Source organism: Rhynchophorus ferrugineus, unplaced genomic scaffold (assembly GCF_030347505.1).
Source record: "Rhynchophorus ferrugineus isolate W39M unplaced genomic scaffold, kcgeb_rfMv2 rfM3, whole genome shotgun sequence".
Lineage (NCBI taxonomy): Eukaryota > Metazoa > Arthropoda > Insecta > Coleoptera > Curculionidae > Rhynchophorus > Rhynchophorus ferrugineus.
In genome coordinates, this window is record NW_027472582.1 from 30908737 (window position 1) to 30922123 (window position 13387).

Sequence of the window (13387 nt, forward strand, 5' to 3'; positions counted from 1 at the left end):
GGTTAGAGATATAATCTGTTTCTGACTGACTATTTATTGGTTTCGACTTATCCAGGTCAGAGTAATAACAAATATTAAGCAGCGATAGGAAATTATAAAGACAAGCAAAATTCAAAAACAAAGCGTGCTGGTTTGTAACCTTTAATTATCATCACTAATATTTTGAAGAATTTCGCGGGCATTTGGCATACTTGGACTCATCGGCAAACATGTATCTGATTTTTAATTATACTACGATACGGGAAAATAAGGTCTGACTTTAAAAAATAAATTTCTAAACAAAGGGTTCACTGTTAGTTTGGAAGCTTGGTGTAGATTTGAGGCTAGAGGCATAATTGGATTTAACTCCTTCGAAAATGACCCCAACAACCCCCAACAGATTAACTAAAATACGAAACAGAGAGCAAACGTTGAGATGACCTTACTGACTATCTCTAAAATTCGTTTAGAGATATTAGATCTTATCATCCATGATTCATTTTTCATTGCTAGCCAAAATACGCCACAAAAACCTCTTTTGTTTTAATCTGGCAAGCAATGAAACCGCGATGCTGACGATGAAACGACTCTAAATTACATTTTCTGTCAACTACTGTCAATCTCTGATGAACACTATTTTCTGTAACGTATTCGTCCATGTTGTTTAAAAAATATTAAACCATATTAGGAACAAAAAACAGCGAGAAAAATGTTCAAGTCGGCTAGAGATTAGCTTAGAATTTGCAGAAAATTAATTAAAATTTTAGTAATTCTGTATTTCAGGGAAAACCAAATACATTTGAATACTGGAATAGTATAAAAACAACAGATATAACAGTTAATGTATCTGACGATATGAGTTTAGAATTAACTGATTATGCAAATAAAAATGTCTTCAAGTTTAATGTTAGAACCGCATCTGAAAAGCAAAAGTGGAAAAATGAAATTAATAAAATATTGTGGCAGCAGTTTATAAAAGAAAAAGGTAAGTAAAACTATAATAATATATTTAATTTTAATTTTAAATTACAATTTATTGTTGACAAGTAAAATCTAAAATGCTTTTAAACAACAGTCTTAATTAATCTAAATAATAATAATAACATTTAAAATTGCAATTATATAGTTTAGAGTGACCTAGTTACAATTAAATTACTATTAATTATTATTGTCAACAAAGTGCAAAGTTTTGTGTTATCATGTTAAAATACTTAAAAATTGTATCATTGTAATATACTACGTGTTATCTCTTCTGAAAAATATGTAATTATTGAATGTGAACGAATATGGATTAAATTGTGGTGGAAGCTAACTAGAGAGGATTTATTGTTTCCAATGAAATACAAATATTAAAAAGTGTCCTCATAAAAACTTTAAAAAAACCTTCATTAGATGCTTACATATATTTTAATCAACGATTTATTGGTGAATATGCGAAATATTATCAAACTGTTACAGTTTCTACTGTTTGATGACTGTTTCACGAATGTCTGATTTGAACAAATTTTCTTTGCGAAGCCATCAAGAAAGGAATACTGCGTTGTATCTCTATTAAAGGTTTTGGCTTCAACGATTTAAAAGTGGCGGTGATGAAAGGGAAATGGTTGTGGCAGCTTGCCAAGTAAAAACGAAAAGATTTTTGTAGCGATGAAGCGCAAATCTGCTACCCTAAATCCAACCCCAAAAGTCATGGTCCAGGAGAGCTATTTACCAGCCATTACACCGAGGCAGAATATTAATTGTTATAAAGTATTGCCGTGCATATAATGGGATACAACAAGATGAAGTGTATTACGAGCTGCTAAAACCTAACAGTTACTGCAGATATCTGCCACCGTCAGCAACCGAAGACAGTACCCCGAGTAACAGACGTACAGGATTGCTGTTGAATGACAATGTTCGGTTGTACATAGCTCGAACAGAAAGATCTACCGCATCCAGAGAAGTTCGAAAATGTTTAAAAATTATCAGAATACATGCAAACTCCTACTGTAATATATATTTTAAAAAGGACGTTTCGTTCTACCTACTGTATTTGCCAGACATTGCTCCTGCTACAAATTAGTATTCTTTCATCATACAAATTTTAATAACGTTATTTCTTTTATTTTAGAAATCAAACAAGGCATCTACGAGCATGGGATGATTACGATAGATCTTGAATGGGAAGGTAATATTATACATCCATTATTATGTACCTTACATATTATTTGTAGGAAAAGACATATCAATACAGTATTGTCCATCTAAATTTAAAAACCACGGCTCTCTGCTAATGATGAATGATTTCAAAGTTACCAGAACTGCAAGACGACCGGAAAAATTCACAGTTTTCATTTTTAATGAAATTATACTGCTTACAAAGGTACAATAACTAATAATTGTGTTAGTTTTAATAATAATCATTATAGTTTTAGCTTGGCAATCCGTCGCATTATTACATAGATTGTATCAAAATAAGTTCAATTAATCTACTCCCAAAATCTGAACATGATAACAATAATACGCTATCTTTTAATGACTCTGTGACAAGCAAATATGTTCAACAAGTATATGGCGATTTAACTTATAAGCTGGAAGCACCCTCGGAAGCTATCAAGAATCAGTGCGAAAGTATACTGTCACAATGCTTGAAAGTCCAAGCAAAAGAGTAGATGTAACATTATATGTGATATTAGTTATGTTAAAAAAGTTAATCATGTCCTTTTAAATTAGTTTAGTTATAAAATTATTAAATTTTAGATAAATACAATTTATTTTAAAATGTATATATTTTGATATGAAATATGGATATGGATTAAATTGAACATTAAACATATTTGATAACTAACATAGTGCTAAAAATGATGTTATGGAACGCCACCAGCAAACGCGGAGCTTGAATAAAGAGCGGAGCTTGAACTGATTCTTTCGTCTTCATATATTGATAGAGATCCAGGATACTCTTCTAAAGCCTTTCTCTCGTTTTCCTTTCTTAAATACACGATATACAGGGATGACCGAGTCCCAGATCGCGGCAGTGGAAGTACTATGTTAATAAAAAAAGAATTAAACACCCGCTTCTGCCTCCAATTGTATCGTCACCAAACTTCGAATCCATCTCTATCCAGATTAAACTCTTGTTCGCCTAATCCTGGTGACCTGCTTGTACAGAAAATGCTCCACGAAAGATTCGTCTGCCTTCAAAACCCTCGTCCACGGCCCAGTCTCAAAAGCAACCAGTGGGGACTTCAACGCTCACCATGTGAGACTGCCCGCGCGCAAATCGTACAGGAACGGAGGGCTCGGCCTCGCCCTGATGGACTAGCCTACCCATCACCACACTATTGGACAACGGGGCATTCTGGACTTTTTCATTCTCCAGAACTTCAAGCGTCCTTCTGATGTACAAGTTCTCAAGAAGTTACACTAGGACATCGCCCAATTATATTAACTCTCGGGGACTGCTGTGCAATCGACATTTCTTGTTTCAGAGTCAGAAAGAAAACCGACTGGAACAGATATCAAGAAATTTTCCTGGATCGGCCTAACCAACTCGAGAGTATTATGTGGAAGCTAACTCGAGACATCCACTTTGCCTATCAGAATTCATCCTTTGAAGTTCCTTCTCATCCGGCAGATAAAATGAGGTTGTAATAAAATTCCTTGTTTTTTCTTGTACCAATAAAATCTGCGATTGGGAGATTTGGAGTTGAACGAAAGCAGGAGCTATTAGGTTACGGATTTCACTCCATATTGGCGTCAACCAACTATATTTAGTAATTTTATGTCATGTGTTGAAATTCTAAAGAAAGTACTGGCATAGTTAGGTCCTTTGATGGAACTGAAAATTAGTGAAAGGAAACAGTGTGCCAACCACGACAATGTAAATTAAGGGTGGAGGAATTTTGTGAAAATTTTATTTATTAAATTTCTCGTTTAATTCCAATAAGTTGCGCCCATCGGACTATGTTACAACTTGTCTATATTAACCACTTTTCGACCTACCATACCTACCATATCCCAGCAACTATTTCCTGTTCTTAGATTTCAAAAGAATGCTCGCTGGGAAGAAATTTTCGTCGAATGAAGAGACGGTCGACGAAACTGAGGCCTATTTTGAAGCAAAGAACAAATCGTACACAAAAATGGTATCGAAGAGTTGAAGTGTCGCTATAATCAGTGTATCACCCTTGAAGGGAATTATGTTGAATAAAAAAAAACTAATTTTGCCAAAAAATGATGAATGTTATTTAACAGAACTGTATCTAGAATATTTCATATGTCTGATTTTAGCCTGTTCGAAAGAGCAAGAAGAAGGAAGAAAAAGGTTTTGACGCGGAAATTACCCCTTTGATCAGTTTAAGAGAATTTTATTGAAGAATGAAATTACTTTTGATAATAAAAGTAAATTTTAATTTATTTCTTGGTAATCCCGGCACCTTTTGGGGAAAGTTTAAAAACACAGGTGAAGGGGCAGAATAAGGATAGCTTTTCGTGAAATCTTTTTAATGATATTGTTATAATTAAGGGATTTGTAATAAAACCATTAACTTACATAAAAAAGGTCATATACACATATTTTGGTCACTATATATATATAATATTTTTTGGTGCTTCTGTGACCCTATGGCGATTTCTAGTTTACTAGAAATTCACATTAGTTGATAAATTCACATAACAATGTTAATGATGTATAGTATTATGTTGGTTCATATGGTGAGTGAAAACACTAAATTAAAACCTTCTTTCGTTTTTGAAATTATTCATAGACAACAAATTACCGGAATTAGTTGATAGGTTTATCTCTATCGCCTATGTATTGGCAAATATGAAACGAAGTAAAAAGTTAATAAACAAAAGGAGTTAAATATTACTAAACATATCAGTGATATTACCTATAATAAAATAATTTAATATCACAAATAACAACATTCACAAAATGTTATAATTAATTTTTATAAAATCAAATTATGTTAATATTCCTTCACCATATATATACACCATAGGCTTTTGTGTTACAAAAATATTGATACCAAAACGTGCAAAGCTCAATCATGCATGCAACTCAAATATTCTCAACAAAACAAAATCACCTTCTTTGCACAACACTAAAACCAACTGGCCATTATTTAGAGAAAAATTAGACAGTTTGTTATCACTAAATTTACCTCTCAAAACAGAAAATGATATAGAAATAGCAGCAAAAAATATAACAAAAACTATACAAGAGGCCGCATGGTACACAACACCTAATAGAGCGACATATCAAAAGTTGAATCATACTTATATTTCGTCTCCAATTAAACAAAAAATTGCTGAAAAGATAAAACTGCGAAAAACCTGGCAATAAATCAGAACAGAAGAAAACAAGAGAAAATTAAACAAGGCCACAAAAGAGCTGAAAGGGCTAATAAATAAGGTACAAAATCAATATTCTCTGTGGAAAGTAACAAAAAAGATTAAAAAACCTCAACAACATAATCCGCCCATCAAAATTGACAACAATACCTGGGCTAGGAAAGATAAAGATAAAGTAGAAGTTTTCTCTAAACACCCTATTTAATCCGTACTCATCTGAAATACCTGCAACAGAAGAAAATAACATAAATGACTTTCTTAACACTCCGTTTCAAATGGATTGCCCTCATAAGAAATTTGCTGTTAAGGAAGTAAAACAAACAATACTTAAAGAAATCAATGATAAAAAAGCTCCCGGTTTTGACCTAATTACTGGACGATTCTTGAAAGAGCTCTCAGGAATGTGCATCAAATTAATAACATTCCTATTTAATGCTATGCTAAGACATAATTATTTTCCTAGCACTTAGAAAGTGGCTCAAATTATTATTATTCTTAAACCTGGGAAAAAATCGGAAGACATCTCCTCTTATCGTCCTATAAGCCTGTTACCTGTCATCTCAAAACTTTTCGAAAAACTATACATTAAGAGATTAGAACTAATCACAGAGGAGAGAAATATTATTTCAGACCATCAATTTGGCTTCCGTAATAAGTACTGAACAACAGAACAAATACATAGATTAATCAACCAAATTATCAAAAGCGATATTTTAAACGATAAAAAATATTGCTCCGCTGCATTTCTCGATATTTCTCAGGCCTTCGACAAGGTGTGGACACACTGGACTGCATGTTAAATTGAAAATGCTTTTGCCCCATACGCACTTTCAATTGCTGAAATCGTACCTCTCAAACAGCCATTTTATTGTTAAACAGGGTGACGAATACACTGACCTACAGCCCCATATATTCGGATGTCCCGCAGGGCAGTGTTCTCGGCCCATTTATTTATACAGCTGACCTACCGACCTCACGAAACACTACTGTTGCAACATAGGCTGACGATACTCCTCTTCAACTTCATCTTAACAAAGTCGAATTGTGGTTAAAAACGCGGCGGATCAAAGCAAATGAGACAAAATCTACCCATATGACATTCACCCTTTGTAGAAGAACATGTCCCTCAGTAAAACTGAATAATCATGAACTTCCGCAAGCAGACAGCGTTAAATATTTGGGAATGCATTTTGATCCACGTCTGACTTGGAAAAAACATATAGTGGCAAAACGCAAACAGCTTGGACTTAAACTAATGTATTGGCTGATAGGGCGTAAATCTAAATTATCATTAGGTAACAATGTTTTGCTGTATAAGTCAATACTTAGGCCCATCTGGACCTGTGGTATTGAACTGTGGGGTACTACTAGCAAATCTAACATAGATATCCTCCAGAGGTTCCAGAATAAAGTGTTGCGAGTCATCGTCGATGCCCCATATTACGCGTCCAACAAACTGATTCAACGCGATATCCACATAGAACCCATAACGAGTGTGATTCGAAGTGCTATTACGAAGTACTCTGAAAGACTATTAGTGCATCCTAATGCACTCGCCAAACAGTTAAATGCGCGCGATGACAGTAAAATGCTTAGGCTCAAACGCAAACTACCATACGAACTGGTTAATAGACACATAGAGTGAAAATTAATAATTTCTAGAATAAGTTAGAATAGTCATTAAAATAAGTTAGGATAGACTTTAAAATAAGTTATAATAGTATCCAGAAGATTTAGATTATAAATTGTACAGCACATCACTTACTGATCTTCTACATGTTAGGATGGTTATATTATATAACGGAAATAAAACAATAATACTTATTGCCCACGGGCAGATTTTTGACCTTCCAAGAGATTAATATATATATATATATATATATATATATATATATATATATATATATATATATATATATATATATATATAAATATAACGGAAATCAAACAATAATACTTATTGCTCACGGGCAGATTTTTGACCTTCCAAGAGATTAATATATATATATATATATATATATATATATATATATATATATATATATATATATATATACTTCCTGGGCTTTATAGCGTAATCAAAATAACGACAGAGAATCATTCATTACAGGTAAATAATATAATGTTAAATTATGTAAATAATAAAACGATGGAAGTTATAAAAAATAATTCTTTATTCGAATAAAGTGAATTCAAATAATGCCACAGTTACTAAAACAAAATTACTTCTACAAATGACACATGACTATATAACAAATCAAAATTACTTTCCTAAAGTCAAACATATTTACAACTATCTACAATATAAAACACGCTTAAATATATTTCAATATCACATTATTTTAAATATACTTTAAACTATATTAAGCATTATGGCAACCACTGCGCATCTTAACTACAAAATGCAAATATGTTTCTTATATTATGAAACTAGTTCAATTTTATCGGTGTTGACAATATTTGGAGAAAAGGAAAATTGTAATGCATCTTTAAGTATCATCACACATCGTTTACGTATTTACCATATAAATACATACATACATAAAAAAAGTTAATACAGATAATACATTTGATTTTAACAAAATCAAATCGTATAAATATATTATATCGGCAGAGATATTAAAAATAAATAATATCGTAATAATGCATCCATTTATATACTACATTTTACCTTTACTCGGGGAAAAACGCATACTCTAAATCATTTGATGAATACTAAATGTTAACATTTAAAAGTCTTCAAATAACTTTAATTCAGAATCTTCTAAAGTTCTTGAATTTTTCCAATCTCCCTCTGGATATTCATCGAAATTGCTGGTATCCCCTTCATACATGATTTTTGGAACGATTGGAGGCTAAAACAAAAAATATTTAAGACGATTAGATTTAATAGTCCTAATAATAGTAATTTTAACAGTAATAATTAATCTATACATTAATCGGCTTAACGAACATTATGCCTCCCTTTTGGAGGAATACACACATAGACACATGACACATGGAAGCGTGAAGTTTATATGGAGGAAGAACTATTTAGGCCTAATTTTTTTTAGGTAATTGGCGCTACAAATAATTAAATTAGATTAAAACTGATTACGTGGAAATCAAGCAACCAGGAATAGTCGTCAGACCGGTAACACAAAATATATAAACTATATATATATATTTTTTTTTCTATTTTCATTGGACCTGGCTGATGGACTGCCAGCTCCAACTCTTTCTACCATGTAAAGTTATATTCTATATTTTTGTAACGACAACAAATTAATGTCCATTCTAAACAAATTCTAAAGGATTTTTCGTAAATTTTAGTGGTTCTATGTCAGATTTTAATTAATAACTACATTTTCTAACAAAGCACTAACCAAAAATTGCATTATAAATACATTAATTTATGCATCAAGAGCTAATGGATGTTGCAAAGAATAATAACAATTAGAATAGCTTCAGAGAATATTAATTCCGCATTTGTTGGTGAGTTGTTACTTTGCACGTGGGATATAAGACAAAGTAGAAAGCAGTAAATTTACAAGAGCCAAAGAAGGCAAATTAAAAATGAGCTTCATGAAAGAGCTGACCGGAAAAACATACTGCTACTGTTTTAAGTATGGAAATAACGATGCAATTTTAATTAAAAATTTAGTTAATAAAATCATTCTCTTAATTAGCCCGATGTATTTATTGTTTTTCAATATATATTTTGAGGGGGAAATATAAATAAAAGATAAAGATCACATGCATACATAAATGAAATAATGAAATGAAGTAGTTACATCATATCCATATGGGACCAAGAAATTATAAATTATTAACACTAATTTTGTAAACATATTAAAGCCATGATAAATTTTAAGGTGTTCAACGATTAATGCAATAATATGCGTAACTATATGACATTTTATACTTTGCACCATAGATTAAAGAAATTCTTTTCTTTATTCCATGTTTTGAGCCTTGCGCCAACTGTCAAAATAGTTGACTTTATAACGAATATAATGAATTTACTTTACAGACTCAAGTTTTGAAAAGTAAATTTAAAAGTGAAAAGTGCATTTAATAATTGAAAATACATTTCTGAATTGTAAAAACATAAATTACCTATATGTGTTCGTCCCTGACTTAATACTAAAGTGAAATATCAATTTCAAAATTGTTTTATTCATATATTCCCTATTTTAATATACAAACATGTATTACTTCATTTATAATTCTATATGTGTGTTTATAATATAAATGTAAAGAAAGATTTATATATTTGACGTGTTGAAGTTATTACATTTCTCTAAATAATGTTGACACATATATACAAAATATGTCTAACACATAGATGGCTACTAGAATTAAATCCGTATGTTTTTAAGTAAGCCCTAACAATCAAAAGATGCGTGTATAAATTTTACAGCTGTCGGATCATTATTTTGTGAATTATAGCATTTTGAGTGAAGCAACTTCTGTTATTGTGAAAAAAAATGGATAAAAAGGAATTTTGTTTGTTGATAAAACAGTGCATTTTGAAGAGAAAAAATACAGTTGAAGCAAAAACTTGGCTTAGTGCCGAATTTTCGAACACTGCCCCAAGAAAATCAACCATCAAGGATTGGTATGCTAAGTTTAGACGTGGTGAAATGAGCACCGAAGACGATGAACGCAGTGGACGCCCAAAAGAGGTTTTTATCGACTAAAACTTGAAGACTGAAGATGATCAAGCATAATAAACCCTAGTTTTTGCGTCGATATGTGACAATGGATGAAACATGGCTCCATCATTTCACTCCGAAGTCCAATCGACAGTCACCCGAGTGGGCTGCACACGATGAACCCTCTCCAAAGTGTGGGAAAACGCAACAGTCGGCTGGTAAGGTTATGGCGTCTGTATTTTGGGATGCACATGGAATAGTTTTATACATACACATTTTATTTATTATAATTACATAGCGTTATTGAACCGTTTGAAGGACGAAATCGCCGAAAAACGGCCGCATTTGAAGAAAAAGAAAGTACTGCTTCACCAAGACAATGCACCGTGTCACAAGTCAGTGAAAACCATGGCAAAATTCTTTTTTCATCCACCGTATTCTCCAGATCTGGCGCCCAGTGACCATTTCCTGTTCTCATCTCAAAAGAATGCTCGCTGGAAAAAAATGTTCGTCGAATGAAGAGGTGATCGACGAAACTGAGGCCTATTTGGGAGCAAAGGGCAAATCGTACTTCAAAAATGGTATCGAAAAGTTGGAGGGTCGCTGTAATCATTCTTGATTGTCAGCTATCAATCAGTCGCTATTATCAGCCTTGAAGGGAATTATGTTGAATAAAAAAAACTACTTTTGCCAAAAAAATGTGTTTTACTATGGTTGCCCGGGGACGTTTCAGTTGACCTGTTAGTAATTTATTAATACTTGATTGATGTTGATTATTGAAACTTAACGGAATTTAGATTTAATTAAATGTAATTGAAAAGGTGACTGTTACTTCTTGTTATAGGATATATTTTAATATGTTTAAATATAGAGCAATTAATTCTTATCATATATTGAAAATATTGTCAAAACAAGTTTTAGTAACATAACACCGTTTTTTAAAAACTTCCTTTACTCCATTATGTATAAAACATTATAAATTTTATAAACACACACACGATTCTCATGATATTTATGGTAGAAATACTCAATAATTTATATATACAATAAATATATAAAAGTATATTTGTATAATGTAGCATAACAAATATATAACAATAAAATCAATAATTACCGTTAGCTTCCTTAATACTACATCATGCCAGTCGATACCTTTAAACCATCTGTGTCTCTTAATATCCTCAGCACCACTCTAAAAATGAAGTTACAAAGTTAAAATCACTTAATTTCGTATTTTAAAGATAGTTGTACCTTCATATTTCCCAATCGTTTAGTTCTATCTTGCACAAGTAGCTTCTTAATAATATCTTTAGCAATTGGGTCGATATGTCTAGCCCATTCAATTTTACCGCTTAAAATTTTCTCGTATATACCAAATGGATTATCATCATAGAATGGTGGGTATCCTGCCAGCATCTCATATATTAATACGCCTAAAACAAACAAAATAATAATCAAAATATAAAATTTTTTAAATGTGTGGTGGTTTCTTTATATTTTATAGGACACTAATTGACTAGCTTATTTCTATTTGATAGTAACCAAGTTATTTGCATTAATATCAGATCTTCAATCTCGTTTAAATAATTTAAATTCTTTAATTTCTATATACATTATACAACTTAGCAAATATTTTATTATACAAGTTTACTGGTGACAAATGCGTTCAATATATTTATACCTGATCATATTTAAATATTTCATAATGTATTCTTTTTAAATATTAAAACTAATATTCTGCCACAAAATTAATTTCTTCCTTGTGTAGGCCAAAATATACAAAGTAAGAGCAATTTTCACTGAAGCTACCTTCTTCAATATACAATGAGGGCAGCTTGTCTAAGAGACCACTAGCACCTAATATCCAATGCAGTTTTTCTCGTTATCATCGCTTCGTTGAAGAAGTATTTTGGAGATCTTAGAGATATACAGTTCTCTAATTCTCTTCTTCTAATAATATTGGTGACATTTTATTAACAAATTCTAAATTTCTTTGTTTGAATTTATCGTTCTTCAAAACGTTTAATGCGCTCTAATAATTATTTCGAAATATTTGATGTTCTTCCAACAATTATTTAAGAATACGTTTCTTGAATTCTACTTTATAGTTCATCTGATCCTTTTTTCTGCAACATAATTCTAAAATTCTGGGGTAAAGCAAGTGGAATTAATCTTAAAATGACACTGACAAAAATTGATTTTCGAAAACTTCTCTGCCACCCTGTGTTCATGTTTGCGAGTAATATACGGTCAGTTCGAAAATTAAATGTGATCTATCCTAACAGAGCTTTCCTCTACCACTAGTTATCCCATGAATATATATAGGCTATCCAAAGAAATTTTGTACATACATCATCAAGATGTTTAATATATTGCCTGCCGCAATTTGTAAATTCGTTTCAGAATCAGACCATATTTTCCTTCTCATTTTATTCTAGTTAAAAAGAGGCATAATGCTGTCCGGTAGATTCGAACGTGAAACCGAACTAGCCTGTCAAAGACGTCCGGTTGTCAAACGTATACAAGTTTTTATTTTATTTTTATTAAAAAAAATTCAATGTTAGATATGAACCTTTCATTGACGACTATCAATTGAAAACCTCGATAGAATTCCCATATAATGAGGTACATCAACATATCTCATTGAAAGATGCATCTTTACTCTTACGGTAGTAAGACGAAGAAAATAATTTTGCAGCAATTAGACAAGACTCAACACCTAAAGGAGCTCGATTATAAGCTTAGTATCTCACATGAATTAGGAGTGAAGAATCGGGGATGAGACGAAACGAAATAAAGCAACCTTTGTTAGGAATAATTACAGGTGTTGAAAAGTACGTAAGACAATAACGTGTGAAAAAAACTTGCGTTTTACACGGGTCAAACAAATTCAGATCAGATATTTTCAACGTACTAAAAAAATTGTTTCTTCACACTTCAACAATGTAATATATTTTGAAAAGTAAAGTATAGCTGTGAGGCATAACCTGAAGTTGATTACAAATGTAACCGAAACCGGCTTGGTTGCGCAGTGGCAAAGGAGACAAAGCGGTCCTCCTGCTGTTGCGATAAGCCTGGTCGTAATTTTTTTTGTAATTGTCTAACATTTTTAATTGTCCGCAGGCAAGAGTTTAAAATCAGACAAGGAAAAATCATCCCAATCACGCCAGTAACCAGGCTGGGTAAGACCGGATGTCTTCTGGGATGATCTCCAAATTGGTCACTTGTCTATCAGTAGGCTTAATGATGAAGACCGTAGTTCGGAGCCCACGTTAAACAGTAGGTCCAGTCCAGATAAACCCTCGTTGGTAACAAGGAAACTAAAATATAACAAAAAAATGTACCTGATGCGATTTAACATACAGTAAGACTATCCGTTGGAAATCCTTAATGTTTTACTTAAAATTTCCTTAACTTATATAATATTATTG

General features: G+C 31.9%; 2 protein-coding genes across 6 annotated transcripts in view; one reads left to right on the plus strand and one right to left on the minus strand.

Moving 5' to 3' along the window:
* The window catches only part of LOC143193584 (uncharacterized), a 100308-nt gene extending 97561 nt beyond the window's left edge, over positions 1 to 2747 (plus strand). For 3 of the 4 annotated variants that reach the window (XM_076399890.1, XM_076399889.1, XM_076399891.1), the window contains 4 exons: positions 763 to 964; positions 2093 to 2149; positions 2196 to 2344; positions 2397 to 2747. In XM_076399890.1, coding sequence (XP_076256005.1) covers positions 763 to 964; positions 2093 to 2149; positions 2196 to 2344; positions 2397 to 2633 — 645 coding nt within the window. In that variant the 3' untranslated portion in view covers positions 2634 to 2747. Of the gene's footprint in view, positions 1 to 762; positions 965 to 2092; positions 2150 to 2195; positions 2345 to 2390 lie in introns of all 4 variants that reach the window. The other variant, XM_076399893.1, reaches the window with a different exon arrangement.
* Positions 2748 to 7475: 4728 nt separating this feature from the next.
* Positions 7476 to 13387, minus strand: part of Pka-C3 (Protein kinase, cAMP-dependent, catalytic subunit 3) — a 55615-nt gene continuing 49703 nt past the window's right edge. For both annotated transcript variants that reach the window (XM_076400379.1, XM_076400380.1), the window contains exons 5-7: positions 11208 to 11389; positions 11071 to 11148; positions 7476 to 8174 (exon numbers count right to left, since the gene is read on the minus strand). In XM_076400379.1, coding sequence (XP_076256494.1) covers positions 8049 to 8174; positions 11071 to 11148; positions 11208 to 11389 — 386 coding nt within the window. In that variant the 3' untranslated portion in view covers positions 7476 to 8048. The remainder of the gene's footprint in view (positions 8175 to 11070; positions 11149 to 11207; positions 11390 to 13387) is intronic.